General features: G+C 38.7%; 1 protein-coding gene across 2 annotated transcripts in view; it reads right to left on the bottom strand.

Moving 5' to 3' along the window:
* Positions 1 to 20,006, bottom strand: part of LOC136867367 (uncharacterized) — a 123,735-nt gene that overhangs the window by 98,460 nt on the left and 5,269 nt on the right. For both annotated transcript variants that reach the window (XM_067144544.2, XM_067144545.2), the window contains one exon: positions 1,764 to 1,919. In XM_067144544.2, the coding sequence (XP_067000645.2) occupies positions 1,764 to 1,919 (156 nt within the window). The remainder of the gene's footprint in view (positions 1 to 1,763; positions 1,920 to 20,006) is intronic.

The following is a 20,006-nucleotide window of genomic DNA, read 5'->3' as shown; positions in this document are numbered from 1 at the left end:
TATACCTTCAATTCCCATAGTTCTATTCAACTGTCTCCACTGCTTCACCACTTCATCCAAAACTAGGTTAAATAATATTGGCAACAGACCATCCCCTTGTAGGACTCCTGTCTTAATTTCGAAGCTGTCTGACAACATACTCTGGTATCTTACTCTAGCGGTTGTAGCCTCCAATGTTTCAATGTTTCATTTTCAACAGAAAAGACAAGAATAATGGCCTTCGAGGGAAGAGAACCAATTCCTAGTAAAATATGTTTAGATAATACAACATTGCAAAGAGTAAATGTGTTCAATTATCTCGGGTACAACTTATCATACAAATCAGAATTAGATATACCAGCAAAACTTAATAAATTCACAAAAACTACAGGAATAATAAACAAAATCATGAAACCATCACTTGTTCAGAAACATACTCGATTGCACCTTTATGATACCTTAGCTAAACCAACACTGTGCTATGGATGTGAGGCACAGACGTGAAGATCTCAAGACTTGTCTCGAATTACAGCACGAGGAATGACATTCATGCGTCGTACAGCAGGGTATACAAAATGGGACCATGAAAGGAATGAGAGGTGCTAAAAGAACTGAAAGTACAACTGATAACTGACTACATCTTCAGTTATCAGGAAAGCTGGAAATGTCATATACAAAGGATGGAACCTGGTAGATTGCCAAAAGAGATTCTTCGATACAAACCCAGATGAAAAAGATCTGTAGGACATCCAATAAAGAGATGGAAGGAAAATGCAAGACCATAATGCGACACATGGCCCATTACTTGGAAGGAAGATGATGATAATGATGATGGTGCTGATGATCCTCTTCAGTGCATAATCTGCTAGCGTGGAATGGTCATTTGCTTGTTGCACATTATGGAATTGTCTAATTTTGTAACATTCAGAGTAAAACCAAATCTTGGCGAGTGGCTTCCAGATTTGTGATTCCTTGATAATGTTCAGTGTTGTGTCTAGTGTTGAATCTAGAAGACCTTCCTCAAGCATCTGCAATACATTTTGCAGCTCATCTTTTCTCCTTTCAAGAGTATCAGTTGATACCTTTCTTGTGATAATCCACTCCTTCTTATTTCTAGACAGCGATCTTCCTTCTTTAACAATTCTTGAGAGGACAGGTATACGTTTCCTTAGAGCGGCAGGAGGTTGGCAGTAACAGGGACGCTGTTGAATGTGAAGGCTGCAACAGATGGCATCATATTGACTGTTGTGGAATGACCAGAGGTGTATTTGGTATACTTGAGTGAAAGAACTGCAAATTAACTTGGCTTTGTAGTGAATGTAAATTCCAGTTATTGAAAAAGAAAATTTCAAATGAAAAGTATCCTCTGTTAAAATTAAAATTAATACCAGAAGAATTTTCTTACTTAGACATTGTGCCAACCAAACCATCCAGCTCTAGATGTTTACATTCTTCATTGCTCTACAAACCAGAAGAAGTAATTTACTTTTTTGTCATTATAATCCATTTGGTTACTACCATTTCAACTGGCCAAAAGCTTAGATGTAAACTGACTCAGTCACCAAATTTGCAAAGTATATGCCAGGAAAGATTTGTAAAATAGAAGAACATTCTGCAGACAGAATTTCAAGATGAAAGACTTGATAGTATGCTTTTGCAGGCAGTAGACTGTCCTAATGTAATGGGTTAACACACACATTTGAGGAACAGAGAATTCTTGTGACATAGTTTCAACTCTTACATCTTAAATAAATCACAATATTGTAGAGAAATAATTTTGTTACCTTCTGATATGGAACAAGCTCGTATGTATTTTGAGTGAACCTGCTCCTCAGTATGGTTTCAGAACTACAGCACTTTTGCCAAAATTCATACAAGGTGTCCAAAGTAGAGAGGCATTTGTAACATATTGTCTTTGGGAATGGATCATCTTCTTTCACCTTAAACATTATATAATAAACAATTATTAAACATTAAAAAAGTTAATTCACGTTAAACCTAGAAATATAACACTACTCAAAATACAAATTATGATACAATTGGTCATTAATGTTAAATTCTGAGATATTGAATATGTCATGCTGGTACCTAAACACACAGCGAGGAGAGGAGACTGATTTGATCTTATTGTCAAGATGCACAGGACCAGCACCAGGAGTAATGACTGGGGAACCTATTGATTTTGATATAAAATTATAATTGGTGACTGTTAACAATATGGCTGTCTGGTGTTGGTATCCGTACCAAGTGCACGCAATTTATGAAGAACATAGGGACATTCATTTCAAAACAAATTAAACAATAGATTACTACATCTGATGAAAAGTAATAGCTATTCAAATTACGAATGTTCCCCGTAAAGCTATATAAGTCATTACCCATATTACTAATGAACAAACATAAATTATCAATTAAGTTGCTCATCTACACAGATAAAGATACCAACTCCCAGATCAACTCAAGAATATTGGCTGCTGTAGGATTGACGAAATAGTTCAGCATCAACCACAGCCAATTTTAATGTCATTTAATTTCAAGTTTGGATATGTTGTTCAAACCTCATCAATGTTTTAAATTAAGACTGTAAATTGTGTCATACCAGAGTGTTTATATTATTATTGGTTATATGTATGCTTATGTCTTCCAACTGGAGCATGGCTAAAAATGACCCAAAAAAAAAAATAGTCCCAGTTTTATAAGACATTATACATTCTAATGGTATTGAATAGGTGGACCCTTCCTACCCTTTCATAGTTGTAATGACAGTAACAATATGACTGCTCAACACTATGTTGACAGAGTACTTAGTGTAGCGGTTGTATTTCTGACAGTGAACATTGCACATGGGATGCTTCAGCAGGACAATGTCCACAGTCACACTGCATTCATCTCCCAGGAAACTCCCCACAACGCCGTGACTTTACCATGACTCACCAGATCACTGGATCTAAGTCCTATTGAACATACGTTGGACATGATGGACGAACGACTGAACAACTCCCCTTAGTAACCCTGATCTGTGGAATAACTGACCCTCATGGTGCAGCAATCATGGACTGCAGCAGGTAGTTTTAAGAATACACTGAATCCATGCCTGACTGAATTCAGCAAAGTAACATACAGCAAGGGGGTCACACTTTGTTCTGACTTTGTTCAGATGTAAGCACAGAGGAAGCAGGAACTATTATCTTCATATCAATACCCAACCCCATCCTGTAATCTCAATTGCAGTTTCGCACTCTCTCTTCATAGTGTTATTTTAATTTTGAGTGATGTACAGTGGTTTAGTTGGACCGGAATGGAGTTCCATGAATGAGATCCACACCGAAAAGAGAAATAGGCTGCTGGTTTCAAGATCAAGTGGACTTATTTTCATAAGCAGTGTTGGACCTCCTGTGCATATATTTAACCCACAACCATATGTCAAGTCATGGCTACGAAAGGGGAGACGTTCAGCTGATGAAACAACTTGTCGGAAACATGAGGCCACTGATTTTGACACCCAATACGAGTCCATTTGGAAATTGCTGAATTAATAAGGTTAGTTCCTGTAAATATTTTGTTCCAAATAAATCACTGATGATATATATTCACTGTTTGTAGCTTCTCCATCCAGTTTATTCTGAGATCACTAGAAGACCTTAAACAGGGTCATGATTTTCTTGGTGGCTTAGCTGTTGGCTTCCTACTCAGAAGGCTGAGATTTGATTTTGGGGTTCAGATTTTCATCTCAAAAATCACATGGCATCAGGAAGGGCACCCAGCCAAAACCAAAATGAACTTGAGTGGCTTCAGCAACCCCAGAAATAACTGGGATAAGCTACAGAATATTTGTTCTTTTAGTTTATAGCTTTTAGGGCCAGGAGTGTCCAAGGACTTGTTCAGCTCACCAGTTCTGTTGTTACTATTCCTGGTACACCCCATGGTGAGTTAAGTGTACCCCTGTGTCAATGGGAGTAGGTGTAATTGTATGGGCTAGGAATGGGACGGAAGTGGCCGTGGCCTAGAGAAAGGTAACATCCCAGCATTTGCCTGGAGTTGAAAATGGGGAAACCATGGAAAACCATTTTGAGAACGGCCAACATGGAATTCAAACTTGCCTGTCTCCTAAGAACAGAGAAAACAACCCTCTTTACTCCAAATGAATGCTCAAATAAAAAATGAAAAAATTCTAAATGCATTCTTCATTTCTCTGAATACTAATTTCAGATGTAGTTTCAGATTTATTCACCTGATCCTTAATAAAGAGTTTTTTTGAACTTCCCATTCAGTGATGTTCCTCATTCTTATAGGAAATTTATCAAGTATCTTGTGAAATAAATGATTTGGTAATTTTATACCTTTCTTCTAGAGTCCAGATATTAAGAAAAGAATTCTTAAGGATCGTGATGGTGATTACTGTTTTAAGAGGAATATATATATTTCATTACATTATTATATTATTGTATGCTAAATTCAAGCTCTGCACACTGCATAAACATTATATTTCTTGCATACAGTTTAAGCATACATGCTTATATAATTTGTGAAGGACATTTTATAATTTTTTGGTATATAGCAAGGTTAAGTCCTATTTTACGAGCCTTATGAAAATTTTATAGAGAGCAACAAACTGTGATATTTTAAACTTTTAATCTACCTTGAAGAGTGCTATTATAGTTTTTAGGATTATTTATGCGACCCATCTCAGGCTCAAAACTAGTACTAGTGTTTTAATGTGTAAAAATATATTACTGTATTTGAATTTATATCTTTGTATACTGACAGGTGGAACATCCCCTCCCTTGAACTGAAATACTGAATTAAGAAATCATTAATACATAAATCATCAATATTGATAATATGAAACTCACATCATATACAGTAATACTGCTGTGGTCATAAAAGAACAAGAGTTGACCAACGGGGGTCAAGTAGGATAGATGAGAGTGAGGAGCCTGGCACAAGTAAGTGGAAGCAAGGCCAGGACACAGCTAAGGGCCCCATGGACACCAACCCATGCACCCAAGTTAAGAACTCTTGGAGCCCCTGTTAGTCAGCTCTTACTTAACAGATATAAAAGTCTTATACTGACCTCCTTTCCAATTTAAAAAATTCCATCTATATTAGATGGGATAATGTCTGAACATCTTTCAGCATAACTAAAGGCCATCTTCAGTAGAAGCTAAACTGTTACATGCATATGCAAAACAAAATAAATACTGGGCGAGTTGGCCATGCGGTTAGGGGTGCACAGCTGTGAGCTTGCATCCGGGAGATAGTGGGTTCGAACCCCACTGTCAGCAGCCCTGAAGATGGTTTTCTATGGTTTCCCATTTTCACACCAGGCAAATGCTGGGGCTGTACCTTAATTAAGGCCACGGCTGCTTCCCTCCCATTCCTAAGCCTTTCCTATCCCATCATCGCCATAAGACCTATCTGTGTTGGTGCAACATAAAGCAAATAGGAAAAAAAAAAAACACTGAAAAATCTGTAGATTTAAAAGATAATCATCATGATAACATATTAAAACACATGTGAATGCTGAGGTAGAAAAATCTTCTTGTCTGAAAACTCTTCTGGTTAACATATAACTTGCTGCTAGTCCTTTTTAAGTGGAACGATGATTACAAGAGTCCTATGGCTCATATAAATAAGAAATATGAAAGCTGATGCAATACGGACAAGCGATGACTCAAGCAACTCACTGTCTAGCTATATAAGCCTGGTGTGAAGCAGAGCATTCATTCAGTTCCTTCTTTCTAGTCAGCCAGTCAGCCAAGCTGCTGAGGCAAAAGCTCTACAAAGACCACTGTTTGTGTAAAATATGAGTATTGCGTGGTAAAAGTGTGCAATCTGTAGTGTAACTTACAAACTTGAACTTTTCGTGAATGTGTGGCACTCAAGGTGGTTGAATAATTTTCTAAGGCAAGACTTGTGGACTTGTAATATTTCAGTGCAGCTTAAACATCTGTTTCGAGTGTCTGAATATTTGCCTAGGCAGTACTTGGAGACTTGTAACTATTTCTGTATCATAATACACTGACTGACAGAGCATATGCAACACCAAGAAGGAGTGGTTCGAAAGGGATGAAAGTTGGGGAAAAAACAGAGACGGAACGGACGAATAATTGATGTTTATTTCAAACCGATATGCAGGTTACACAATGCGCACGGCATCGACTCAGTAGGATGTAGGACCACCGCGAGCGGCGATGCACGCAGAAACACGTCGAGGTACAGAGTCAATAAGAGTGCGGATGATGTCCTGAGGGATGGTTCTCCATTCTCTGTCAACCATTTGCCACAGTTGGTCGTCCGTACGAGGCTGGGGCAGAGTTTGCAAACGGCGTCCAATGAGATCCCACACGTGTTCGATTGGTGAGAGATCCGGAGAGTACGCTGGCCACGGAAGCATCTGTACACCTCGTAGAGCCTGTTGGGAAATGCGAGCAGTGTGTGGGCGGGCATTATCCTGCTGAAACAGAGCATTGGGCAGCCCCTGAAGGTACGGGAGTGCCACCGACCGCAGCACATGCTGCACGTAGCGGTGGGCATTTAACGTGCCTTGAATACGCACTAGAGGTGACGTGGAATCATACGCAATAGCGCCCCAAACCATGATGCCGCGTTGTCTAGCGGTAGGGCGCTCCACAGTTACTGCCGGATTTGACCTTTCTCCACGCCGACGCCACACTCGTCTGCGGTGACTATCGCTGACAGAACAGAAGCGTGACTCATCGGAGAACATGACGTTCCGCCATTCCCTCATCCAAGTCGCTCTAGCCCGGCACCATGCCAGGCGTGCACGTCTATGCTGTGGAGTCAATGGTAGTCTTCTGAGCGGACGCCGGGAGTGCAGGCCTTCTTCAACCAATCGACGGGAAATTGTTCTGGTCGATATTGGAACAGCCAGGGTGTCTTGCACATGCTGAAGAATGGTGGTTGACGTGGCGTGCGGGGCTGCCACCGCTTGGCGGCGGATGCGCCGATCCTCGCGTGCTGACGTCACTCGGGCTGCGCCTGGACCCCTCGCACGTGCCACATGTCCCTGCGCCAACCATCTTCGCCACAGGCGCTGCACCGTGGACACATCCCTATGGGTATCGGCTGCGATTTGACGAAGCGACCAACCTGCCCTTCTCAGCCCGATCACCATACCCCTCGTAAAGTCGTCTGTCTGCTGGAAATGCCTCCGTTGATGGCAGCCTGGCATTCTTAGCTATACACGTGTCCTGTGGCACACGACAACACGTTCTACAATGACTGTCGGCTGAGAAATCACGGTACGAAGTGGGCCATTCGCCAACGCCGTGTCCCATTTATCGTTCGCTACGTGCGCAGCACAGCGGCGCATTTCACATCATGAGCATACCTCAGTGACGTCAGTCTACCCTGCAATTGGCATAAAGTTCTGACCACTCCTTCTTGGTGTTGCATTTGCTCTGTCAGTCAGTGTATGTGATAACTTGTGCTATTTCTGCAATGCAAACATTTAACTTATGTCAACTGTTAAATAATTGCCAATACAGTGCTTGAGAACTTCTAATTATGTCTGTGATATGACATTTAAGGACTTAAATTTATTTCTATGGTGTGAACAATGAACTTACATTATTTTCTACGCTGAGTGTTAAATAATTTGCCAAGACAATACTTGGAGAATTGCATTTATTTTGTGTCACGAATATTTACAGCGTTGGAAAATGATGGTTGATTATGATCATGATGGTATTTATTTCTGTGGCACAAATGTTTAAAAGGACTTGTGTTTATTTCTATGACAGTGCCTTAATAATTTGACATTTAAATTATAACGAGTGTTGAAATAATTTGTACAGTAAATTTAAATATTTTGTGTGTTTCAAACTGTAATTCAATGAACTTTGCTTGTGAAATCTACTATAATGATGAGTGGTTTATTTGTTCATTATCTTTGCGTGTGAACTCTACTAAAGAGACAAGTGATTTCTTTGTTCAATAAATTTGCTTATGGACTCTGCTTACAGAGATGAGTGATAACTTTGCTTGTGAACTCTGCTTAAAGAGACAGGTGTAATTAATCTTCGACAGTGAGGGATTGTGATCTCAGTCATTTTATGACTTGTCATTTGGAACTTCATGGTCCCCATGGTGACTGATGATTCTGTTAGAACTTCATGGTGCCCATGGTGAATGGTGATGGAGACATGGTGAATGTGTCCTGAAATGTACATGTCCCTCGACAACAGAAGATGACAGGAAGATCTGTTGTATAGGTGATATACTATTGACTTCACTGAGAATACACTAACTGTCAAATGAAACTCTTGCTCTGTACTCGGTCCTATTACTGTACCACACATGACCCTACATACAGTATTTTTTTGTGCTCTTTGCCTTTGGTGTGGGCTATTTCCTGGTACAGGATATATGAGGTGTTCAGATACAAACTCCAACATTTCCACTAACACATTTTTTCAGGAGAAAGAAACAATGTTCTTTTAATGCTGTTTCAGCGTAATATATTTCATTATATCATTCTTGCTAAGCAAGAAGAATGTAGTACATGCTACATAAATATAAATAAATAAAATTAAATTTTGGAAATGTTGGGATTTGATTTTTAACTAGAACAGGCTCCGAACAATTTGCAGTTTATTTTGCTTGAAAGACCCTGCAGATACATTTTTCCTGAATTCTTCGGATAAAGCAAATGACCATATATAGCACATTATTCAGCTAATTAAACTGAATAAGTGGATTAGTTTATGTTTCCTAATTTCTGAATTAATTGCACCTCTGTATTATTAAAACATTTATAGGTAAAAGTAATATTTTATTCCACGATTTTATTCGAGAAAAATTTTCGTGATCTTGTTATTTTCAAGTCCACTCTCTTCAAGCCAGCATCACTTCTCAGTTCCTTCCTACCCCTTCCTGATGTTGCTGGACTAATCCTAATATCCATTCAACTTTAATATTACTGCACAAAGACTGATTTAGAACACCTAAAACTGATGACAGGAAGATTACCAGGCAAAGGATAATGTCACTTGATCTAAGTGGCAACAGCTTATTGGTATGGAAATTTCACTGCCACATGGAAATGCCACAGTTTAGATTTAACTTGTGATTTCCCTATGCTCAAATCCTAAGGAATTGTCAGCATATGCTCCTTACATGTCCAATGGATGATTTCACTGCAGAGATTCCAACGATGTTTATTACTGATTTTCAAGAAAGAACTGGAAATGTCAGGATTTGAATGTGAAAGCCTCAAACATTATTTATCAGACCTTTCTCCTTTATTCGGTGATTGGCAGTCCGCACAGAAGACAGCAATATATGAAGTCACCAGACTGTATCACTATATGGATGACACTTTTGTTTTATGGCCACATAATGAAGAAATACTGCTTCAATATCTCAACAGTCTGTTTGCTTGTTTGTTAGATCAACAGCCCAAAGGCTGGTTGGATCCTCACATGTTGTTATAGGGAAACTGCAAAACGTGATGGCAGCGCCAAAATGAGGTGTACTAGGCAAGATGAGGAGTGAGGTAGTTTGCCATTGCTTTCCTCACTGGCCTAGAAAGTGATATTGTAGCATGACTGACCCTATCAGTAGCACTTTTCCTAATACTCACGTGTGCTAGTCATGCTCTGAATGTTATTACTCAGCACCACCCATACCGCCACAGCTTCCATATTGTCACAGCCATAGATAGTATTGAGACTTTAGTACAAGCTACATTTTGTTCTGGCCTGTGCCTAGAGACAGTTGCTAAACAATACTGCATTCATCAAGAAATAGCAACATTATCTGCTAAAAAATCCATTTCACAATGAAGAGAAGTTTGGGGGAGAACTCCCTACTGTTGGACATGATTGTGAGGAGGGAAGTCTACAACAAGTTCACACAATGTACAGGAAACCAACACACACCAACCTCTATCTCAGTAAGGATTCCAGTAAGAAATGGACAGTGAGGACAATATCTAAAAAAGTTAAAAGATTATGCAAACCAGATTTGTACAAGAGTGAAGTGGAGATTTATTTTCAAGTGACGGAGACATGGTGAACGTGTCCTGAAATGTATGTGTCCCTCGACAACAGAAGATGACAGGAAGATCTGTTGTGTAGGTGATATACTATTGATTTCACTGAAAACAGTAAAAAGAAAATCAAGAAAACTGTTGTGTCCTGTTCACAATCTGTGAAAAAAGTCGCTTGAGAGAAAGGAATTCCTTTCATACATTCCAACTATCATGCCCAGGGTTAGCAAAGTTTTAAAACATTACTACATCAAGAGTGCCTTTATGACCACAAAACTATAACCCATCAGTTAAGCACAAGAATATAACCCAGAAGTTAAGCCTGGATAAAGACCCATGGAATCCTCTCTCCAGTGCAGCCATGAACCATACTTCCTGTACATGTGGGAAGTTTATTTTGGGACCACCAAACACAGCATTAACACCATGTAGAATGAATATAAGAATCATTGCTGCCTCTTTCAAAGAGAAAAAAAAATCCCTTCTGAAATCTATATATATAAAAGAGCGTGTCCTGACTGACTGATTCATCATCGCCGAGCCAAAACTACTGGACATAACGAAATGAAATTTTGAGGACACATTTATATTACAATGTAGGTTTTCGCTAAGGAAGGATTTTTGGATATTCCAAAGATAAGGGCATGAAAATGGGGATGAATTTTTAAAATGAGTGTATCTACATCTCAAAACTTTAAAAGGTTACAGACAAAAAATTGGTATTTAAAATCTCCTTTAAAAATAAAGAACACAGATTTTTTTGTTTTCAGAAACTTCCACTAGGAAAAAGGGGTTGAATGCCTTCGATGAAGATACTTATATCTCAGAAACTGAAGATATTACAGACCTGAAAATTGGTATTTTGAATCTCCTTCAAAAATTAAAAAAACATGTATTTTTTGTTTTTGGAAAATCCAATGAATGGGTGTTTTTGTTTTTGGAAAATCCAATGAATGGGGTTTAAACAGGAGTGACAAATAGGGTGAATTTTTTGAAAGATTATATCTACAGTATATCTCAGAAACGTAAAATGGTACAGGTGTAAAAATTGGTATTTGGAATCTCCTGTAAAATTAAAGAAACAGGTGATTTGTTTTTGGAAACTCCACTTAAGGGGAAAAAAGAGGGGTGAAATTTTAAAATGAGCATGTCTACAGTATATCTCAAAAACTTAACATGTTGCAGAAGTGAAAAATGGTATTTTTTATCTGAATTAAAATAAAGAAACATGCATTTTTTGTTTTTGGAAAAATGACTTGGGTGGGGGTAAAAATGACTGAAAATGGGATTGAATTCTTCTTATTAGGATACTGATATCTCAAAAACTGAAGATGTATAGACGTGAAATTTGGTATTTGGAATCTCCTTTAAAAATAAAGAAATATATATATATATATATTTTTTGAAATCTACTTAAAGGGGTGTGGGGGTAGAATTGAAAAATTATTTTAATTATTTGTATAAAGATACTATTATCTCAAAAACGAAATATATTGCAGACGTGAAAATTGGTATGTGGAATCTGCTTTAAAAGTAAAGAAACATGTATTCCTTTGATTTCAGAAAATCCAATGAGGGGGGTGGGGGCGTGAAGGATTTGAAAAATTAATTGAATTAATTATATGAGGATGCTTACATCTAATAAAAACTAAAGTTGTTACAGACATGAAAATTGGTATTTGGATCACCTTCAAAAACAAGGAAAAATGCATTTTGGGGGGAAAGTCATCCTGGATGGCTGGGGTGAAAAGGAGTTGAATTCCTTTTATGAGTACACATGTATGTCTGTTAGGTCATCAGCCCAGAGGCTGGTTGGATCCTCAAATAGCACCACTAAAGGTTATGCGGTTATAAGGAAACCCCAAAAACCAATGGCAGCACCAAAATGAGGCGTACTAGGCAAGATGAGGAGTGAGGTAGTTTGCCATTGCTTTCCTCACTGGGTCAGAAAGTATTATTGCAGCACGACTGACCCTATGAGCAGCACCTTTCATAACACTCAGATGCACTAGTCGTGCTCTGAATGTCATTACTCAGCACTACCCATACCCCAGCAACTTCCATATTGTCACAGCCATGGACGAGACTGGGACTTCGGTGGAAGCTACACTTTACTCTGGCCTGTGCCAAGAGATGGATGCAAAAGTACTGTATCCATCAAGAAATGACAGCAGGCGGTACACATGTATATAAAACTGAAAATGTTACAGTCGTGATAATTGGTATTCAGAAGATCCTTTACTAATAAAGAAACAAGTATCTTTTCTGGAAAATTCACTTAATGGGTGGGGGAGTGTGAAAGGAAGTGAAAATAGTGAATTCTTTTTATGGGGTAACTTATATCTCAAAACAGAAAGTAACAGATGTGAACATTGGTATTTGGAATCTCCTTTAAGCATAAAGATACACGCCTTCTTTCTTTGGGTGGGGGAAATCAACTTAACGGTGGTGGGGTGGAAAAGGAGTTGAGACCAATTGATGAAATTTTGGGGATACATTCATATTACAATGTAGGTGCTCAGTGAGGGAGGATCTTCGGATATTCCGTCTCGAAGGAGGTGAGAAGGGGGAGGTGAATTGTTAAAATGAGTGTATCTATAGCTGGAAAACCGAACAGTTTAAAGATATGAAAAGTAGTATTTGGAATCTGTTTTAAAAATAAAGAAACACATATTTTTTTGTTTTTGGAAAATCCTGTTAAGGGGCGAGGGAGGGTTAAAAAAGGTGAAAAAGGGATTGAATACATTTTATGTAGATACTTACACAGTATCTAAAAAATTGAAGGTGTTACAGTCATGAAAATTGGTATTTAGAATCTCCTTTAAAGATAAAGAAACATGTATTTTTTTTGTTTTGGGAAAATCTTTAAGGGGTGGTGAAGAGGAGGGACAAATGGGATGAATTCTTAAAATGAGTATATCTTTAAAAAGTAGCATGTTACAGACGTGAATATTGGCATTTGGAATCCCCTGTAAAAGTAAAGGAACACGCATAATTTGTTTCCAATTATTAAGGGAAAGTGTTAAAGGGGGTAAATTTTTTAAATGAGCACATATACAGTATATATTGAAAACTGAACACGTTACAGACATGAAAATGGGTATTTTTAACCTCTTTTAAAAATAAAAGTAACATGTATTTGTTTGTTTTTGAAAAAAAAAAACACTTCAGTGAGGGGGTGGATGTAAAAAGGACTGAAAAGGGGGTTGAATTCTTTTTTATATGGACTCTTATATCTCAAAAACTGAAGATGTTACAGACATTAAATTGGTATTTGGAATCTCCTTTTAAAAGAAAAAAAAAACATATTTTTTTTTGTTTTTGGATATTCTACTTAAGGGGTGGTGAACAGGGGTGACAAAGGGGGTGAATTTTTAAAAATGAATATACCGGTATCTCATAAATGTAACATAATGCAGATGTGAAAATTGGTATTTTTAATCTCTTTTAAAAATAAAATTAATACTTATTTTTTGTTACCAGAAAACCCACTTGGGTGTGTGTGTGTGTGTGTGAAGAAAAGTGTACTTGGTTGAATCCCTTTTATGGGGATACTTAAACATCAAATTTAAGATGTTACAGACGTGAAAATTGGTATTTGAATCTCCTTTAAAAATAAGGAAACATGTATCTTTTTGTTTTTGGAAAAATCCTCTTAAGGGGGTGAGAAAAGGTGAGAAAGGGGTTGAATACCTATTTGAGGATATGTATACCTCAAAAACTGAAGATGTTACAGTCATGAAAAATTTTATTTGGAATCTCCTTTAAAAATAAAGAAACACATACTTTTTTATTTTTGGAAAACCATTTAAGAGGGGTGAACAGGACTGACAAAGGGGGTGAATTTTTAAAATGAGTATATCTCAAAAATGTAATATGTTACAGACATGAAAATTGGTATTTTTAATCTCTTTTAAATATAAAGTAATACATATTTTTTGTTTTCAGTAAAGTCACTTGGGGGGGGGGACTGAAAAAGGAGTTGAATTATTTTTATTATGATACTGGATTTCAAAATCTGAAGATATTACAGACTTGAAAATTGGTATTTGGAATCTCCTTTAAAAATAAAGAAACATATTTTTTGTTTTCATAAAATCCACTTAAAGGGGGTGTAAACAAAAGACTGAAAATGGGTTGAATTCTTTTTATGAGGATACATATATCTCAAAAACTCAAGATATTACAGACATGAAAATTTGTGTTTGGAACCTTCTTTAAAAATAAAGGAACACGTATTCTTTTGTTTTCAGAAAATCCAATTAAGAGTGGGTAAATGAATTGAAAAATGAGTTTCTTTGAACGAGGATACTTATATCTCAAAAACGAACGATGTTACAGACGTGAAAATTGGTATTTGGAATATCCTTTAAAAATAAAGAAACACACAGTTTTATTGGGGGGGAGGAGGGAATCAACTTAAGAGTTAATTCTTTTAATGAGGATAGAAATAAGAAGTGGACTTAAAAATATACATCGCTAAGGATTTTTGACTGAGGTGTGAGGAATGATGACGAACATATATATTTGTATGAAACTGTTTGCATTACAAAGTTAAAATATCAAATTATATCCTAGGTATTAAATAACAGATGGTTTGAAACAAATTTAACCCCTCAGAGAGTTAAATAGGGGTTAAGATCCGAAAACAAATATATTAATTCCTTCCTCTGAACGATTTAATGTACGAAGACAAAATTCCTAATAGTGGTATATATTTAAAATCCTATGTGCGAAATAGGAAATATTTTTAAACGTTTCATCACTAAAATATCAAATGAGGTTAGCTCTCTAAACTAAATTATTCATCCCTCCAAAACCGTTTGGAGCACAAAGTTGTAATTTTATGAGAAGGGTCTTCTTTTATGTCCTAGGTGTAATATACCGTATACTTGAAAACGTTTCTCCCCTGAGAGGTATAGATGGTAGTTTACTCTCAAAAACACAATATCCATTCTTCCAAAACTGTTTTGGGCATGAACATAATCTTTTTTATGTAGGGTGGTTTTCTATATCCTAGATGTTAATAAATATTTCAAAACATTCTCTCCTTAAAAAAGTTTTTTTTCCTTCCAATACTGTTCTTTCTTTCTTAATCTGTTTACCCTCCAGCGTTGGTTTCTCCCTCAGACTCAGCGAAGGATCCCACCTCTACCGCCTCAAGGGCAGTGTCCTGGAGCGCGACACATTGGGTCGGGGGATACAACTGGGGAGAATGATCAGTACCTCGCCCAGGCGGCCTCACCTGCTATGCTGAACAGGGGCCTCGAGGGGGGATGGGTAGAGATAGACAAGGAAGAGGAAAGGAAGCGGCTGTGGCCTAAAGTTAGGTACCGTCCCGGCTTTTGCCTGGAGGAGAAGTGGGAAACCACGGAAAACTACTTCCAGGATGGCTGAGGTGGGAATCAAACCCACCTCTACTCATCTGACCTCCCGAGGCTGAGTGGACATCGTTCCAGCCCTCGCATCACTTTTCAAATTTCGTGTCAGAGCCGGGAATTGAACCCAGGCCTCCGGGGGTGGCAGCCAATCACACTAACCACTACACCACAGAGGCGGACAATTACTGTTCAATGTACAAAATCAAAATTTCACGTATTGGTCGCTTTTACATCCTAGATGTTAAATAAGATAGGGTTAAAAACATTCAAATTCTTTCATGCGGGGTACAAATGAGATCAGAAAATAAATAATAATTTCCCCAAAACCATTTGTTGACATACGAACTGAGGGCGTATTTTACAGGCTCAAGTGACAGTGGACTCTCAAAATGTAAAACTTTGAATAATAACTTTCATTCCAAACCGTAGCAAAGCACGGGTATCTTGCTAATAACCATATAAAATTTTAGGAAGCACAGTTCTGGCTACTGCCCACCAGTATTGAGCTTGTCCCTACCAAGAAGCGACTGAAGTAATGAAACACAATTGTTTCAAGAAGAAAGGAGAGGCCATAATTAGGTACAGCCCCAGCATTTGCCTGGTGTGAGAATGGGAAACCACGGAAAACCATCTTCAGGGCTGCCGACAGTGGGGCTCAAATCCAATATCTCCTGAATACTGGCCGCAATTAAGCGACTGCAGCTATTGAGCTTGGTAGGGTGAAATCTGGTGCCAGCACACAGCCTATTCCTGTTGAAGAGCACCAGGGTGTCTGTTTAAGGCTTAACGTCCCTATTTGATGGACAAATCACCATCATCAGTGTCATATATGCCCTCACTCCATATGACCAATGGGACTTGAACTGGCTAACCACAGATTTGTAGGATATGGTATGCCCATCAATTTCATTTAAGCACATATTTTAGATTGATTTCCCAGATTTTGATAATTTTAATACAGCAACCCTATATTTATATACTAGCATGTGCCCATGGCTTTGCCAGCGTTTATTAATTCAACTGTAAGATGTTTTTAAACCATCTATTGAAAACAACATCATGTACCCCACCGTAACCACCACAACTACCAGACTGACTACCACCACTTCAGGTACTGTCCATTCAGCTGCAGAGCTAGCTACCATTGCATATCGCATGGCTATCTTGTCTTCACACACTGCTTCAAACTATCAGGCCCGGTTCTTACCTGTGAACCTGGCTCCCCAGCGAGACGACGCTCGAACATCGTCTAAACGAACAGCTTCACTACTCTTTGCTGAAGGGGAACCAGCCCCCCGCCGTCGTGCTGTGGGTCCATCATCACTACCTTCTAACCCCATGAACGGGAAGCAACTTCTATGAACAGTGAAAATAGACTTTTTCTCCAGGACCAACCTGCCCCACCTCCAGAACTCGCCGACCCATCACCAACCTCTGCTCCCATCAGCCACCCCCTACTGGCAATCATATGTTTTTGATGGTTATAAATTTCATGTTTTTGGTCCGTATTGAACTGAGAATAATATATAAGTAATAATAATAATAATAAAAATAATAATAAATCTCAGAGAAACCCAACATACTCTTCGATCTATTTATCACTTTCCTCAGAAACAATAATGCAGCCAACCTAAACTCAATCCTAAATATAATCAAAGGTACTTTTCCAAGACAATTACACTTTCTCCCGCACCCTTCAGCCCCACCTTAAGCCCTCTTCCTAAGCCATATTTCATTTCAATACAAGAACTTACTGATTTCCATGATTATAATTTTTACAACACCCCATTTATACTTTATTCTTTGTTAAAAATCTCTTAGTATGTATATTCCTTGTATTATTAACTATTACCATAACATCTCATTTCACTTGTTATTTTTTAAAATAATATTGTCTTAGGATTTCGCCACAAATGATCTTTGCTCCAATACGGCTGATGATGACCCCTAGATGGGTCGAAACTAGTACCGTATAATTTTGTAATTTTGTGAATATATTGTAGTATTGAAAAGGTGGAAACATTTACGTTATTATTATTATTACTTATATATTAATCATATGTTTCTCCTGCTCAATCCCACCCCAGATTTCCATTCCCCAGCCCGCATATTCAAAATCTTACTCTGCTTCAACATGAGACGCGAAGAGATTGCTGACATTTGACCTACTTCTACAGGGATGCTCATCAAACTCAACGGAGAAGCTGCCACTCAGAGACTCACTCAAACGATAGGTGCAGCTCACTTAGGGTCATCAGTACCTTTTAAACCTCTCCCCACCCCAACCATTAAACCACCGTCCCCACCCCTCCGCCACAGTTTAGTCATCTGCGTGATCCGTGGGGTGGACCCGGCCATCTCCGATGATGATATTCTCAATGAGGAATTAAAGATGCGAAAGGCCTTCCGCATCTTTAATTCCTCCGGGCCCACCTTCATGGTCCGCATCCTCTTGCCCACTGTCGAGGACATAGATCGTGTCATCACCAGTGGAGTTTCTATTTTTTGGCGTCATCATAGGGTGGAATCCTATAAAGCCCTCTCCCCCTCAGGCCATCCATTGTGATAGGTGTCTCGCTTACAATCAGCACCCCACGGCGCAATGCACTACTGAACAACCAACCTGTGCTCACTGTTCCCAATCTCATCACATCCAAATTCCCTCATCTTCAACTTCCCCCAAATGTCATACCTGCGGGGACACTCACCCCACATATTCTCACAAATGTAAGGCCCGCCCATCCCCTCCCGCCAACAGATCGGACCTCGTAGCCCCCATCCGTACGACAGATTCCCCCACTGGCCCCAACCACTCTCTCTTTCCACCACCTACCATAGAGAACCTAATCCACTTCTTTACCTTATCCTTACTCAATATCCACCCCTTTCAACACACTTTCATCCTTGAACAACTCCAAGAAACTTCAAACTTGCATTACCAAACCTCCCACTCAGGTCTGAACACACACTTCACCTCTCTCGAGACCTTGGTTTAGTTCCCCATAATAGCCAGCCCCTTTACTATCCTGCCCACTTGTCCCACTCCCACTCTAGGATGACGACCTCTATACTTCCGAACCCACCTAGCGTGGCAGTCACCCAAGATACCTCAACTACTGTGACACAATCTGTCCCTTGGATACATCACTCCTACCAACAGGGAACAATTTAATTTTAGATTACATGCCATTGTGGTGTTCAAATCTTATAGCAATGTACATTCAGCCCACCTTCACATTCCTCTTCGATACTCGATTATGTACTGGTCAACTTAGGCGAAGTATCACCTGTATTAATCTGAGAAATTTGCAATACTATTACTATGTGACTCCACTGATATAGAAACTAACAACTAGAGAAAAAACAAATGCTGAATAAATGATGTATATCCAAACCTCGATTTCCACTGTACATAATAATGTCACCCCTGTAACTGTATATATCTTATAACGTCACTATGAAAACAAAGGTATGAAAGAAACGCAAATAGTCTTTTAACAACATGTCAAAAAAAAGGGTAGGTTGGTCAAGAAATACCACTATTGTAAAATTTTCTATTTATATGTACTTACTACTGTAAACCCTTTGATGTAATAAAGCAATTCGCCCATAAGCCAAAACAATCCCTCCCATCTCCTTCTTACTTCACATCCTTAACCCCTCTCCTCAATCCTTCACTTCCTCTTCAACCCACCCGCATCTCTTGGCCAGAGAGAGGGCGTAACCCTCTAGGTGGCCCGGCCCAACCCTTCAGGGTGGGGAATGAAAACTTTCATACATAGATAGATAGCCTCCACGGTATGCACTAGTCATGCGTCTTGGTAGGTGTGGTATTTCCCAACTGATTAGCTCAATTTAGCACACTGGGGAGAAATGTTGGCAACCAGGAATGAGTTAGCTGGAAAATTTATAAGTGGTATGTTCCGAGCTGTCAGTGGAGAGACGGTGTGAAATGACATCAGTAGACAAATAAGTTTGTGTGGTGTCTTTAAAAGTAGGAAATATCACAATACAAAGATAAAGCTGGAATTCAAGAGGACACATTGGAGCAAATGTTCATTTATAGCTAGGGGAGTTAGGGATTGGAATAACTTACCAAGGGAGATGTTCAGTAAATTTCCAATTTCTTTGCAATCATTTAAGAAAAGGCTAGGAAAACAACAGATAGAGAATCTGCCACCTGGGTGACTGCCCTAAATGCAGATCAGTAGTGTTTGATTGATTGATTGATTGATTGTTGGGCATACGTACTTATCCTACAGATAATTTAAATGATGATCTTCCTCAGCCTTAACATTTTATTAATAAAAATAATAAAGATAATAAATAATAACCTAGAGGGTTACGCCCTCTCTCTGGCCAAGAGATGCGGGCGGATTGGAGAGATGTGCGGGAAGAGGGAGTTGGATAAGGGATGTGAGAAATGAAGGAAATGGAAGGGGAATTTATGGCCATTGGGCTAAGTTTTATTGAATTCATGATTGATTACAATATAGTCATACAGTGATACAAGTATAGATATGGGCATATAACAAAGAGTGAGTTATGAAAACGGGCAGATTTAAATGAGGGTGTGAGGAGAAATGTGGAGTGCAAGGACGTGAAATAAGGATGAGATATTCACGAGCGAA

Source organism: Anabrus simplex, chromosome 3 (genome assembly GCF_040414725.1).
Source record: "Anabrus simplex isolate iqAnaSimp1 chromosome 3, ASM4041472v1, whole genome shotgun sequence".
Classification (NCBI taxonomy): Eukaryota; Metazoa; Arthropoda; class Insecta; order Orthoptera; family Tettigoniidae; genus Anabrus; species Anabrus simplex.
Note: the sequence above shows the minus strand (reverse complement) of the source record. Positions and strands in the feature narration are given on the sequence as shown.